The sequence below is a fragment of the Triturus cristatus genome, chromosome 9 (assembly GCF_964204655.1).
Source record: "Triturus cristatus chromosome 9, aTriCri1.1, whole genome shotgun sequence".
In the NCBI taxonomy this organism is placed as follows: Eukaryota; Metazoa; Chordata; class Amphibia; order Caudata; family Salamandridae; genus Triturus; species Triturus cristatus.
Genome location: NC_140592.1, coordinates 52,289,973 through 52,302,776, shown reverse-complemented (window position 1 = coordinate 52,302,776; position 12,804 = coordinate 52,289,973). Strand labels below are relative to the sequence as shown.

General features: G+C 41.8%; 1 protein-coding gene across 1 annotated transcript in view; it reads right to left on the bottom strand.

The window, feature by feature from the left end:
* The window catches only part of RPN1 (ribophorin I), a 59,115-nt gene that overhangs the window by 29,369 nt on the left and 16,942 nt on the right, over positions 1 to 12,804 (bottom strand). The window contains exons 2-3 of the mRNA XM_085624380.1: positions 10,172 to 10,236; positions 7,912 to 8,218 (exon numbers count right to left, since the gene is read on the bottom strand). Of these exons, the coding sequence (XP_085480506.1) occupies positions 7,912 to 8,218; positions 10,172 to 10,236 (372 nt within the window). The remainder of the gene's footprint in view (positions 1 to 7,911; positions 8,219 to 10,171; positions 10,237 to 12,804) is intronic.

Sequence of the window (12,804 nt, the reverse complement as noted above, 5' to 3'; positions counted from 1 at the left end):
CGCAGTGGATGGAGGAGGGAAGGAAACCTTTATAGGGGGCAGGGCCAGGAGAAGCTGCAACCAATGACAGGGAAGGAATTGTTGGTGGAGAAGGAGCCCGGGAGGGGGCGCTGGACCCAGTTCCCAGAGGAGTCTATGGTAGGGGAAAAGCCATCTTCAGAGTATAAAAGGGGGCTTTTCTTAAGAAGGATAGACGGATAGAACTTAATAATTCACTTAGGTCCTTCGGGTTTGCCAAAAAAGACACTGTATTGGCTGGAGGAGCATCGCTCTCTGGCAGCAGTGAAAACATGAAAAATAAAAATGGTAACACAGGTCATCATCATTTCTTTTTCTCACTTAAGCCGAGTCTAGGGCAGGCTGGGACATCCTGATGGAAGCTACAGTATAGAGGAGCAGTACATGCTGCAAGTGCGCATGTCGGTTTGGCCGGCCGTCTCAGGGCGCCAAATTGACTGAACCAGAGCGCTCAAACCAACCCCGGCACTGCTTTCATGTTGGGTAATACCAGCACGAGAGCAGCATCTGGATTGGCATTGGGGAGCCTGTGGACTGGCGGGAGTCAAGGAGCAGAGGTGCAGAAGAGAACCGAGACGCCAGGTAAACACTATGTTTTTTACATTCTTCATTCCGACGCTGCTCCCTGCATTGCCCCCTCCCTGCCCACCACTTTAATGCCACAGCAGCCACCACTGGTTGTTCCATCAATCTGCCATCCTTCAAGAAAAGTAATTAATTTTTTTTTTTTTTTTTTAAAGTGAAAGTATGTTTTTTTGTTGTTTTTGTTTTTTAAATAGTGGTGGCCTGGAGGTCTTTCAATACTTATGAAGACCTAGATTCCTAGAAAACTAGACAGCAATAATCCATTATACAAATGTTAAGTCTGAAAACTTTCATTAAATTTATTTCAGGCCTACGTAAAAGGACTTCGATTGTTTTTGGAAAACCTGCAAATGTTGATTTTGTTGAAAGTTTTCTTTTCATGGAGGACATAAAAAAAGTCTATATGTGAACAGCCATCAGTGATGGAACATCAGCAGCGGAGCACCCGATGGAGACATGCGGTGCAATGCGCAAAGCCGGAGTTTCCTTTATTAATACTGAAAATATATTTGCAGCACAATTCCTTCAAAATTAACGAAGAGTGCAATCTTCAAACTGCTGCTATTTTGATATGGCACAATCAGGCTCCATCACATGCAAATATTTTCATGCACATACTGACTGAAGTTGGACTTGCCATAATCAGGGGATTAACAGCCTAGTGGTATGGTGTCTGGACTTGTGCAAGGGCTGCACTTGAAACATTTAAGATGATTTTTTAAATTACTTTCTAAATCAAAAACCATCACCCTTAGGTATCTTGTTAAAATATACAATACTGTAGAGCTGCCCTTAGCTACGGAAGGGTTTGTGGGATACAGAACGAGTTAAAGAAAGCTCAAATGCCGATGGTCACTTGTACGTGGGAGTAAATGTCACAGGCATCCACAGCCTAATGGAATGAACCGAAAACTAAACAATTGGTCACACTAAATTGGTGGAAGCAAAGCGTTATTTGCAAATTAAGCGTAACTTTAACAAATTCTTTTCACCGCTAAAACAGAGTGGCAATTATTGCAAAGAGGATGTCCGAGTATATAACTTCTTCATGCCAATGCTTATTTGGGCTTGAACAAATTAAATGATGGCATCTGTAAACCTATATGGATATAAGATCTAAGAACTGCAAACAAGGTAGAGAAGATCTTTGAATTTTAAGCAGGTTTCCTGGTGTGTGATTTCCAAAAGCAGGGAAGCAGACTAGTGGTTAAATGTAGGAAGCACAGCACCAGAATTCTTTGAGTTGAAGTTATAACATTGGCAGTGCAGATTTTAGGTAGTTGGGTCTGTCAACTGCTTTTACTATGAAGCTGCAGAAGGCATAATGCATAATTGGTTAGAAGACTACTAAAGGGGTCGCGTAGTGTGGTGGAGCAGAAGCCTTGCTATAAACCTTCAGGTTTCCTGCACCTCATAATTTGCACTACTAATGTCTCATGAAGAAACGCAGTGATAGTGCTGGATCCGCCATTGGAAACCTCTGCACCAGCGGACCACAATCCAACTAAGAGGGCCATTTCCTGCACTACCTCTGTAAATTCATGAAAGCTGTAAATCTGCATTAAATGCAAGGACATATACCAGGGTGCACTTTATGACTTTCTTTAAGAATTGAGCCCCTAATTAGGTCTGGCATTAACCAAAACATTTTGTTTTTATTAAAATTCTCTCTCTATGGGCAGGCTTCTCTGTAAGTGACATTAGTCCGATCTTTCACAAGGAGCATATCGGCACACAAAGTAGTTTTGTTGAGGACCAGGGACTACTGTGACAATGGGTGCATTTCGAGACCAAAAAATATTTTTGCCAATGTTGTTATAATGGTGAGGGACTGGCAACTCCCACAACATTAAAGACTTACAATAAGCAAGTCAAAACAAGACACGCATGGACAAAAACCAAAAGGCTGACCAACAATGTCAGACCTATTGGCTTTGCCAACACAGATTTATTTTCTTACTTCCCGTAATCTTGTTGAAACCGGATGCACGGATTCTCCATGATGAATATTTTTGGAAACACTAGCATTTATCAACACATTTTACTAAATTATGCTTCAAAGAAATGGTATCAAGAATTTCACAGTAGTTTAGCAAAACATTTTTTTTTACCTGCATTTTTCATGAACATTTCATTTAGAAAGCAAAGAATCATCCATCTTGCTTTCAAGCTTCTACAAATATTTTTAAAGCCATTATTGAGTTGGGGACATTTATTACGCCTATTATTTATGTTATGTTACATATACTTATAACGCGCGCAGATACTCATGAGTGTCACAGCACGAAGCCTAGTGGGGTATGGAGAGAGACTATCAGGCAAAGAAGTGTGTCTTTAATTTCCTTTTAAAAGCTACAGGATCCTGAACGGACTGCAGGACGAGAAGAAGGGCATTCCAAGCCGCGGCAGCCTTCGCAGCAAAGGAGCTTCCCCCCTAGCCTCTGATACTTGAAGCGAAGGACCTGGCAAAGCGTAGGAACATGGATCAAAGGGCTCGCGAAGCAACATAAAAAGAGAACCGTCTCTGCAAATAGAGAGGACCGCATCTGTGGAGAGCGCGATGGGCCAGAACCAATGATTTAAATTTAACTCTGTCCACCACGGGAAGGCAGAGGAGAGAACGCAGCTGATGGTGAACACTGTTCCTAGCCGAAATGCCCAATAGCAGTCTGACTGCCGTATTCTGAACCACCTGTAACCTTTTCATCAGGTAGCCCGGAACGCCAACATAAAGGGTGTTGGCATAATCCAGCCGCGACAGAATCAGTGCACACGTAACCGTTTCCCTCGCTGCCTGAGGCAGAAGAGGAAACAAAATTCTGGGAGTTTTAAGAAGGCCGAAACAGCAACCGGCCAGCTTCTTAATGTGTGTTGAGAAAGAGACTCTCATTGAACCATACCCCCAAATTTTTGACAGGCTTTCCTGTGGTGAAGGGCAGTGAAAGGTTAGGCGTCCACAACTGCTCTCGGAAATTGGGAGGGAATTTACCAAATAGGAGGATCTCAGACTTCTGTTCATTACACTTGAGCTGTGCCTCCGCCAGCCATTTGAAAATAGAAGCTAAGCAATGTTGAACCAATGAAACAGAGTCCGCATCTTTGTCCCAGGTAAAGAGCAGCTGGGTATCGGCTGCATATGCCATCACCTTAGCTCCTAGCTCCTCTGCCAAATAGATCAGTGGAGTGACAGATATTAAAAAGGAGAGGGCTAAGGGAGGAACCCTTAGGGACTCCAGTTGTCACTCACTGAGGGGAGGAGGACGACGGTGGAAGCCAAATCTGCTCGGCCCGCCCCTCCAGGAAGGACCTCAGCCAACCTCAAACAGCCCCCGACACATCAATCCTGGCCAGTCGCACTAGCAGAAGTCTTTATCTTAGTGCCAAGGGGATTGCAGCAAAGGCTTTTATTTATTACCCATGTATTCTCAAAGGATTTTTTTTTCATTAGTGCTGGAAACCCTGCCTCATGCACTGATGTGATCCCTGCTAACAATCTTGGATGGGGTGGTCACTATTACATCACTAGTATTAGTAGCTCGAAATGATTTCTATTGAACATAAGTAGCTCTTATTACAGAAAAGGTTGGAGACCCCTGAACCAAGACAACACCCGCCACTAGCAGAGACCATCCTATCACACATAGGGCGCATCCCATGCACAAGTAGCAGAAAGTATCTGTACACATTGATATAATACTAATATATATATATATATATATATATATATATATATATATATATATATATATATATATATTAACTGAAAAAACCATAGGTTTCACACACGTTATAGTTAGGAATTAGCATTTAAAAAACCTTGCAAATTCACTGAAAAAACCATAGGTTTCACACATCTTATAGTTAGCTGGACATTTTACTCATAAAAAACCAATGAAATTCCCCCGTTATAGTTAGTGCAGGCAACTATAACTCACGCGACCGCAATCCTCTGCTGATGCTAATACTGTATTTAGACACTTATTTGCCCATGTCTTCTTCCATTAAATTTTAGCTATACATATATTACAAATATTTTTTTTTCATAAAGACACATATGTCATCAGCAGAGGATTGCGGCTGCGTGAGTTATAGTTGCCTGCACTAACTATAACGGGGGAATTTCATTGGTTTTTTATGAGTAAAATGTCCAGCTAACTATAAGATGTGTGAAACCTATGGTTTTTTCAGTGAATTTGCAAGGTTTTTTAAATGCTAATTCCTAACTATAACGTGTGTGAAACCTATGGTTTTTTCAGTGAATTTGTACGGTTTTTTAAATGCTAAGTTACTTTACGCCATTCGCGCACCGCGCGCCCACTTTACGCAGTTAGTGCCGTGCACGCACGGTGGGCACGCAGTGCGCTACGCGCACCGCGTGCCCACGTTACGCTGGATGGGCCATGTACGCACGATGCGCTTCGCGCACCGTCCGCACACGGAGGACATATTATGCGCTTCGTAGTGAAAGGTAATGTTTTAATTTTTCAATACTGTGATATGCCATGCACAAAAGTAGCCCTTCGGGGACCTTTTGCAAACGGAGTGGGGAAAGTGTGGATAATTTTTTTTTTTTTAATTATTTTTTACCGTACGCGTACAGTAAGCGTAATCGGCGTTTTTTCGAAAAAAAAAATGGATTTTTGCCTTGGGGGATCTTTTGGGACACCTTCATCAAAGCTAGGTGGTTAGGAGCAGTCTAACCTGCCCCTTTACATGTTTTCAACCTTTGTTTTTCCTCCCCCCTCAGAGTGCGAGAGAGAAAATGGCGGCCGCCACTTCCAGGTTTCGACCAATTCGAATGTTTACTAAGATCTAACAGCCAATCAGAATCGCGCTCGCGCACGTCACCGTACGCGTACGGTAAGCTTACCGTAAGCACACCGTAAGCTGCCACAGATATATATATTGATTTAAATGCTATTTTCTCAGGAACTACTGAACAGATTTACACCAGACCTACAAAAGGCACTTCCTTGATCTGTAGACTACCTCTCTGCCAAATTTCAAGTAACTCTGTTCAGCCGTTCGGGCTGTAGCTGTGTCTAAAGATCCTATGGAAAAATGCATGGGGAAAAACGCGTTTTGGGACCCCCCTTTTTTCTCAGCCCCCGCTTGACGAATCCCCCCCGAGACTTTCAGGGTAGGAGCGGAGCGTAGCGCCCCATTAGTTTTGAAAATTTCGCGAGGATTCGTCGACCGGCGTCAAAGTTATTCCAAATAGAATGTTGCGGTTTTCCTATGGAAACAGGGTCCTAACTATAACTACCTACTGGCGACCGCCAGTAGGTAATATATATAGGACCACGTTTCCATAGCAAATCCGCAACATTCTATTTTGAATAACTTTGGCGCCGGTCGACGAATCCTCGCGAATTTTTCAAAATAGGTGGGGCGCTACGCTCTGCTCCTACCCTGAAAGTCTCGGGGGGATTCGTCAAGCGGGGGCTGAGAAAAAAGGGGGGTCCCAAAACGCGTTTTTCCCATGCATTTTTCCATAGGACCTTTAGACAGGGCTACAGCCCGAACGGCTGAACAGAATTTAATGAAATTTGGCAGAGAGGTAGTCCCCAGGTCAAGGAAGTGCCTTTTGTAGGTTTGGTGTAAATCTGTTCAGTAGATTCTGAGAAAATAGCCTTTAAATCAATATATATATCTGTGGCAGCTTACGGTGCGCTTACCGTGCGCTTACCGTAAGCTTACCGTACGCGTACGGTGGCGTGCGCGAGCGCGATTTTGATTGGCTCTTAGTTCTTAGTAAACATTCAAATCGGTCGAAACCAGGAAGCGGCGGCCGCCATTTTCTCTCTCGCTTCCTGAGTAAGGCAGCAAAAACCAACCCCAAAAATGTGTAAAGAGGCAGTTTAATGAGATCCTAACCACCCAGCATTGATACAGGGGTCCCCAAACCACCCCCAAAAAAAAAAAAAAAATTGTTTTTTCGGAAAATCGCCGATTACGCTTCCCGTACGCGCACGGTAAAAAATATTTAAAAAAAAAAAATTATCCACATTCTCCCCACCCCGTGTGCAAATGGTGCCCGAAGGGCACCATTTGTGCATGGCTTATCATAGGTAGGAAGTTAACAAAGAATACATTTCACAAAGATGCGCAAAATATGTCCCCCATGTGCGCACGGTGCGCGAAGCGCATCGTGCGTACATGGCCCATCCCTAACTGCGTAAAGTGGGCGCGCGGTGCGCGAAGCGCACCGCGTGCTCACTGTGCGCGCACGGTGCGCAAAGCGCACCGTGCGCGCACGGAACGAACTGCGTTAACTGGGCGCGCACGCCACGAATGGCGTAAAGTAACTTAGCATTTAAAAAACCTTGCAAATTCACTGAAAAAACCATAGGTTTCACACATGTTATAGTTAGCTGGACATTTTACTGATAAACCAATGAAATTCCCCAGTTATAGTTACTGCAGGCAACTATAACTCACGCGACCGCAATCTTCTGCTGATGACATATGTGTCTTTATGAAAAAAAAATATTTGTAATATATGTAAAGCTAAAATTTAATGGAAGAAGACATGGGCAAATAAGTGTCTAAATACAGTATTAGCATCAGCAGAGGATTGCGGTCGCGTGAGTTATAGTTGCCTGCAGTAACTATAACGGGGGAATTTCATTGGTTTTTTATCAGTAAAATGTCCAGCTAACTATAACATGCGTGAAACCTATGGTTTTTTCAGTGAATATATATATATATACACACACACACACATACATACATACACACACACTCAGGCTGGCACAGACATGCAACACTCAGGATACACCCAGGAGAACTTCAGAGTCTGCCTATATCCACTCCTCATACAGTCTTTCGTATTTCAGAATCACCAACATGAACCACTAAGCTGAAGTGATCAACAATTATACCCACTCTATGCATCAGGGCAGAGTGGAACACTACTGAGTAGCCAATGTCCATCAGACCTCTGGTACATGTGAAGCAACATCCCTCATGCACACCGCCAGCTCTAACACACTACAGAAACCAAGGAATAATCACAACAGACAACGCAGCTGTGAATGGTACATCTCAAAATCTACAAAGAGAGGGGCTGACAGTTAAACCCTCATAGATAACACTCAAGTTTCAGCCCAAAAAGATGCCAGGTTGTTGGTGAAGGTAGCAATTCACAGATCCGGTTCCATTTTGGGCTTCCAAAGTGGTTAAATCAACAATTGCTAAGACACCCACATGAAGCAAGCCAGTGCCAAGAGGCACTGTAATTGGCAGAGACAGAGTTTTATATTAAACATATAACACAAAGAGTCCAAGAGACATTCTAAGGCATACCTGACTTAATGGCTCAATGTCTTTAAATGGCCCATACTCGATGACATCTTCTGATCTAGTAGGGTTTCCGAGCTTGGTATAACTCTCAACATTTCTGGAAGCAAGCTTCACGCGGGTTGTTTGAGTCTTAGTTGGGTACGGAGAGAAGAAGTAATGATTTCCCTCAAATATGACCGACTGCTTCTCTGCCTGAGTTATGTGCGTCGGGTATGGCTGCAGGACATGTGTGTAGACTGCTTCTATGGTGACTTTAGTTTTGGATCCAGGAGAAAGGGATGATGGCAACTTAATCAAGTAGTGTTTTACACTGAAAGAGAAAAAGTTATATATATTCATTTACACATTAAATGCGCCTTAGTTCAACAATTAGCTTGGAAAGCAACGTGCAAACCTTTATGACCATCAATGGGAAAACATGGTTTGCAGCCTAAGTGTATTCAAAGATAATAACCATAAAGATAAATGTCTTTCAAAGAAGACGATTTGTTCCATTTAAGGTACTTAGAACAAAAATCTTCAACTATCCCTCTGATTGATGTCCTCATCCAGCCAGAGACATCTACGACAAAGGGAAAGCAGGGATATGTTTTGCACGGCAACACAGCAACGTTTTCTTTTGAATCACACGATGGACAATCAAAGATGTCAAGTGTTTACAACCATCACAAAAATCTCCACTTGCAATTCCTAGGTAAAAAGAGACATGTTAAGTAGGTGGCGGTGTAATCACTAGATCCAGACCTCTCCAACCCCTGGTCTGCAATCTTAAAGATCAACAAAGAACACTTCTATAATTGGTGCAAGTAAAAATATATTTGTGCAGTGTATTTTAACTGATTCCAAATTATATTTGAGTTTATAGGCTTCCGAGTGAAGCAGTCCAGTACGCAGTGCTCGGAAGCAGGTAGGACCAATGAAACACATGTGGCATCTGGGCAGTTTATGTGAAAGCCATCCCATTACCTCATTCTGTCGGTAGTGGAGAGTAGTTGAAAATTAGCGAATACACGTGAATGTGAAATTAGAGATTGAAAAAAAATATGGAAGTGTGGACTAGAATGTTATCAACGAATATGTATGATCAGCAATATATTAATACTAGTACAGGAATTGAAAAGCAAATTTCTTTTTTTTCCTAATCAATCTTTTAAAAAGCTGTACAAATACCCTTCTATCGGTGAAGGAAAGGAACAAAAGAAATTGGGATCCACATATGACGCCATACTGGGATTCTGAAACCAGTCCTAAAATTACAAACGAGCCTCTTTAGCGCACAAAAAGAATGTTTCTAGAATCAGAAGTGTAATGTCTGACGACACGTGAGATTTTCACAAGTTTGAGAGATAAAACAACACGATTAGAAAAATGCATGAAGAGGCGTCAAAGTTTAGAATGAGAGTGTTTGAGGCACGACATTGAATTTCTTGATGACAACTACTTCCACCTCAGCCGGATTGTAGTAATTTGAGAGGTAAAATAAGACCTGTGTTGAAGAGCTGGTTTGCTCTAATGAGGTTAGAGGGCCTGCTTCAAGTCCAGCATGATAAAAGGCAAAGTAAGGGAATGTCAGGTTTCATTTTCAGCTACTGAAGAGAGCTTCAGCCTTGTGATCCCGATTCACGAGGCGGCAATAAACCTTAGCTCAGAGTACTAAAGTTTTATATCTTTTAAAACCCAAAGGAAGATGCTGCTAGCATACTGTATCCCTGGGCTAATGACCATCTACATTGATTCAGCTGAAAGACTAAAATGAAAGATCCTTCCAAATCGGGGGCGGTGAAAATAGCTTTTTTTGTGATGTGGAGGCCATAAATAAATCAACACTTGAACAATACGGCATTTGGGGTGTATTATATGATGGGTACGTAAATTGGTGATATTTGAATTTGTTAGAGATATCAGTATCATAAAGAAAGATGTGTGTCAGTGACGTTTGAATGTTAGAAGTAAAACCGGTCTGCTACGTTTTAATTTTTTAAACAGCTAATTTTACTTAGCATAGTGTTAACATAATACTGAACAGTAGATGTATGTAGCATTTTTCATTGTTGCCAGTGGGTTTTCCAATAAATAACATTTTGCGCAACAGGAGGTAATGCCGACAAACTCAAACGCCCCAGATAATTGTCATTACAGCCAATACTGCTGACAAATTCAAATACCACAAAAACTGAACAATTTACAGTATACCAGCCCCTGAAGTGACAGTCATCACAAAGAATTCGGGTCAACTTTTTTATTACATGGGAACCAGTCTTACCTTTTACCCTTGACTTTAGATTCACGTATTTCCAAATGACCATCCTCCTCGCCTTCACCTTTTACCTAATCAAAATGAAAAACAATGCAAATCAGAGATAAATATATTTACACGTACATGGGCAGAAAAACAAGGTGCAATGCTTGAAATCACAGACAGGACCGTTATTCAAATACCTAAGCCATGACTGAGTGTGATAAAGTCTGCACCACCAGACAAATGTCAGTAGGCTAAACATGCCAAAATTTACTATGGGAAAAAATGGCCATATAGATAACAGGACATGGGGTATTTGGTGCTCGATGCACCAAAATACTTAAAGACCCATTTTTGGAGAAAACTGGTAATGTGTTCTACTTATTGCACCAGGTGAATTCTGTGATTTTTTTGGGTGTGATAAGTATTGCAATCTACAAGAGGGTACTCCTAGTCGAGGGATTGGTCTTTTAATGGATGGTGGTGCAAGTCAGTTTTCAGTAACCCATGGGAGAGCTCAATATCCTATGGCACAATATACACAATAAATAAGGGATAGAACGTGTAACACTAATTTTTCCTACCTGCGAATTAAATCTTTTTTTTATTGAAATAAACAAAGCAATCTAACCAAGAGCAGCCCTTTTCAAGTATGATTCGTACCAATGAGTACGGTGTGTAGTGTCCTGCCTTATCAGTGCACTCAAAAGTTTACATGTCACTGAGCGTATTGGCCAAGAAGAAATCCTATACCGTGAGGCTGGGAAGAGATTCTGGGTGTGTCAAGAAGGTAACCCACTTTGGCTCCTCATCATGAACAAAGAAGCCTTATGCACACATGAAGTCTGTCTGCATCCAGTTTGCAGGGAACTTCTATGGGATGCAGTGCACCATGTCCTTGCAGACAGAATAATACAAAGAAAGGCTGCATTTTGAACGGGAGACAACAGATGTGACTAAAGTCCTGCGAAGGGTGTCCCCTTAGTGAGGTTGCGGTTGTTTCTAAGGGTTGTCATCAATATCACCTATGAGGCTTTAAGAAGTCTACAGCTAACCAGAACTAGTGATTTTTAAAAGCTTTTAGGTTTTGGATGGTAATGATGGAGCAGGTAAAGCAAAATGTTGTATACCTCCTCTATTTGCATGAAATTTAATTACGTAATCATTCTAAATATTAACTTGTACTAATTTGTGTAAAGTGGCATGACTAATCAACAATTGCACCTTAATAAACAAGAGATACACGTGGGACTAAAATGCTAATTGCATGGCAAATGATTAAATGATTAACTGTGGTACGCAAACTAACTTTAGAATGTGGTGAAATAGAGAATTGCACGATTCATGTTGCTTTTGTGATGGTTTGTGTTTCCAGTGCTGCAGAATGGTGAGTATTATTGCTTTAAATGTTGCTACAAGCTAGGAAAATACTACTATATATTGGGATTAGTGTGGGTTTAAACATTAGAATCTTCATTTCTATGTATTAATTACTGTTATGTTTGTTTTTGCTTAAGTTGGCATTCAGGCCTACTAGGCCGCAGTACTTAAGATGGCGTTCTGAAGTGCCCACCGTCATGTGAGCGTGAGGTCTACTGCGCAGACTTGGATGGCTCTGGACATCTCCAAGCGACCTCCGACGAGAACCGAAGTGTTCCTTGTCAAGGATAGGAACATGGAGGACTGCCAAGATAAAGACTGGTGTGAATGACTGAGGGGGACAATGAAGGACCTGTACAAGAAGGCTTGCATGTTGTTACTTCGGAACTTTTGCCTGTGAAATTACCAAAAAGAATACAATTGAGAAATGTCATGCCCGATCTCATGGGAAACAGGCAAACCTGGGAACATTCAAGAGACTTACAAATTTCAGAGGGTTTAGCCAATCAGAATACTTTCTACCCCTAAATTCTTGCGCATTGTCCTAAAAGTAAGGAGAAAAAAAAGAATATAAAAGGAAGGGATTTGGAAGAGGGGGTTGTTGGTGTGGAGGGTTGATTTGCTGGGTTGTTAGTGCGATCGCTCGGTCCTTTGGCTGAATCGTGGGGACTGCGTCGAGCTGAAGGAGATTTCCTGGGTTTTCTTTGGTTACAAGAGGACGATTCCATCTGAAGGGTTTCCGATTATTTCTGTGGGTTGACGGGTTCTTCTGGAGATGGTCGCAGAGACTGGAATAATATTCGGGGTGGTCGGAAGGTCGCCAATGTTCAAAATTTAGGTAAATATAAACGTTTTGTCAATTTATGTTAAAGATCAAAGATTGGAGGTCGCTCAATAGAGAAATTAATTGAACTGTAATTCTGAATATGCCAACACAGAGTGAACTAAATTAGATAAACAAAAAAATAGATTAATAAGAAATTAGTTTGTGATTCTTTAATAAGGTATTGAAAGTTAATTGAATGGTTCCAAAGCTTTAAATGTGTTTTTAGCTGGTTCTAAATCACCATCAACCAGTCCAACTAATTGGTCTATCGACCAAGTGGTGGAGTGCCTTGATGTTAAAGTTAGGATTCTACAGGTACATAATGTATATACCTCCCCTTGGCACAATGATATCCTCCCCCCCTTGGCACAATGATATAGAATGTATTCCAGCCGAGTGCCCGGAGGTGAAGGCGGGTGAGAGGCAAGGGGAGGAGCTCCCTCAGACCGCA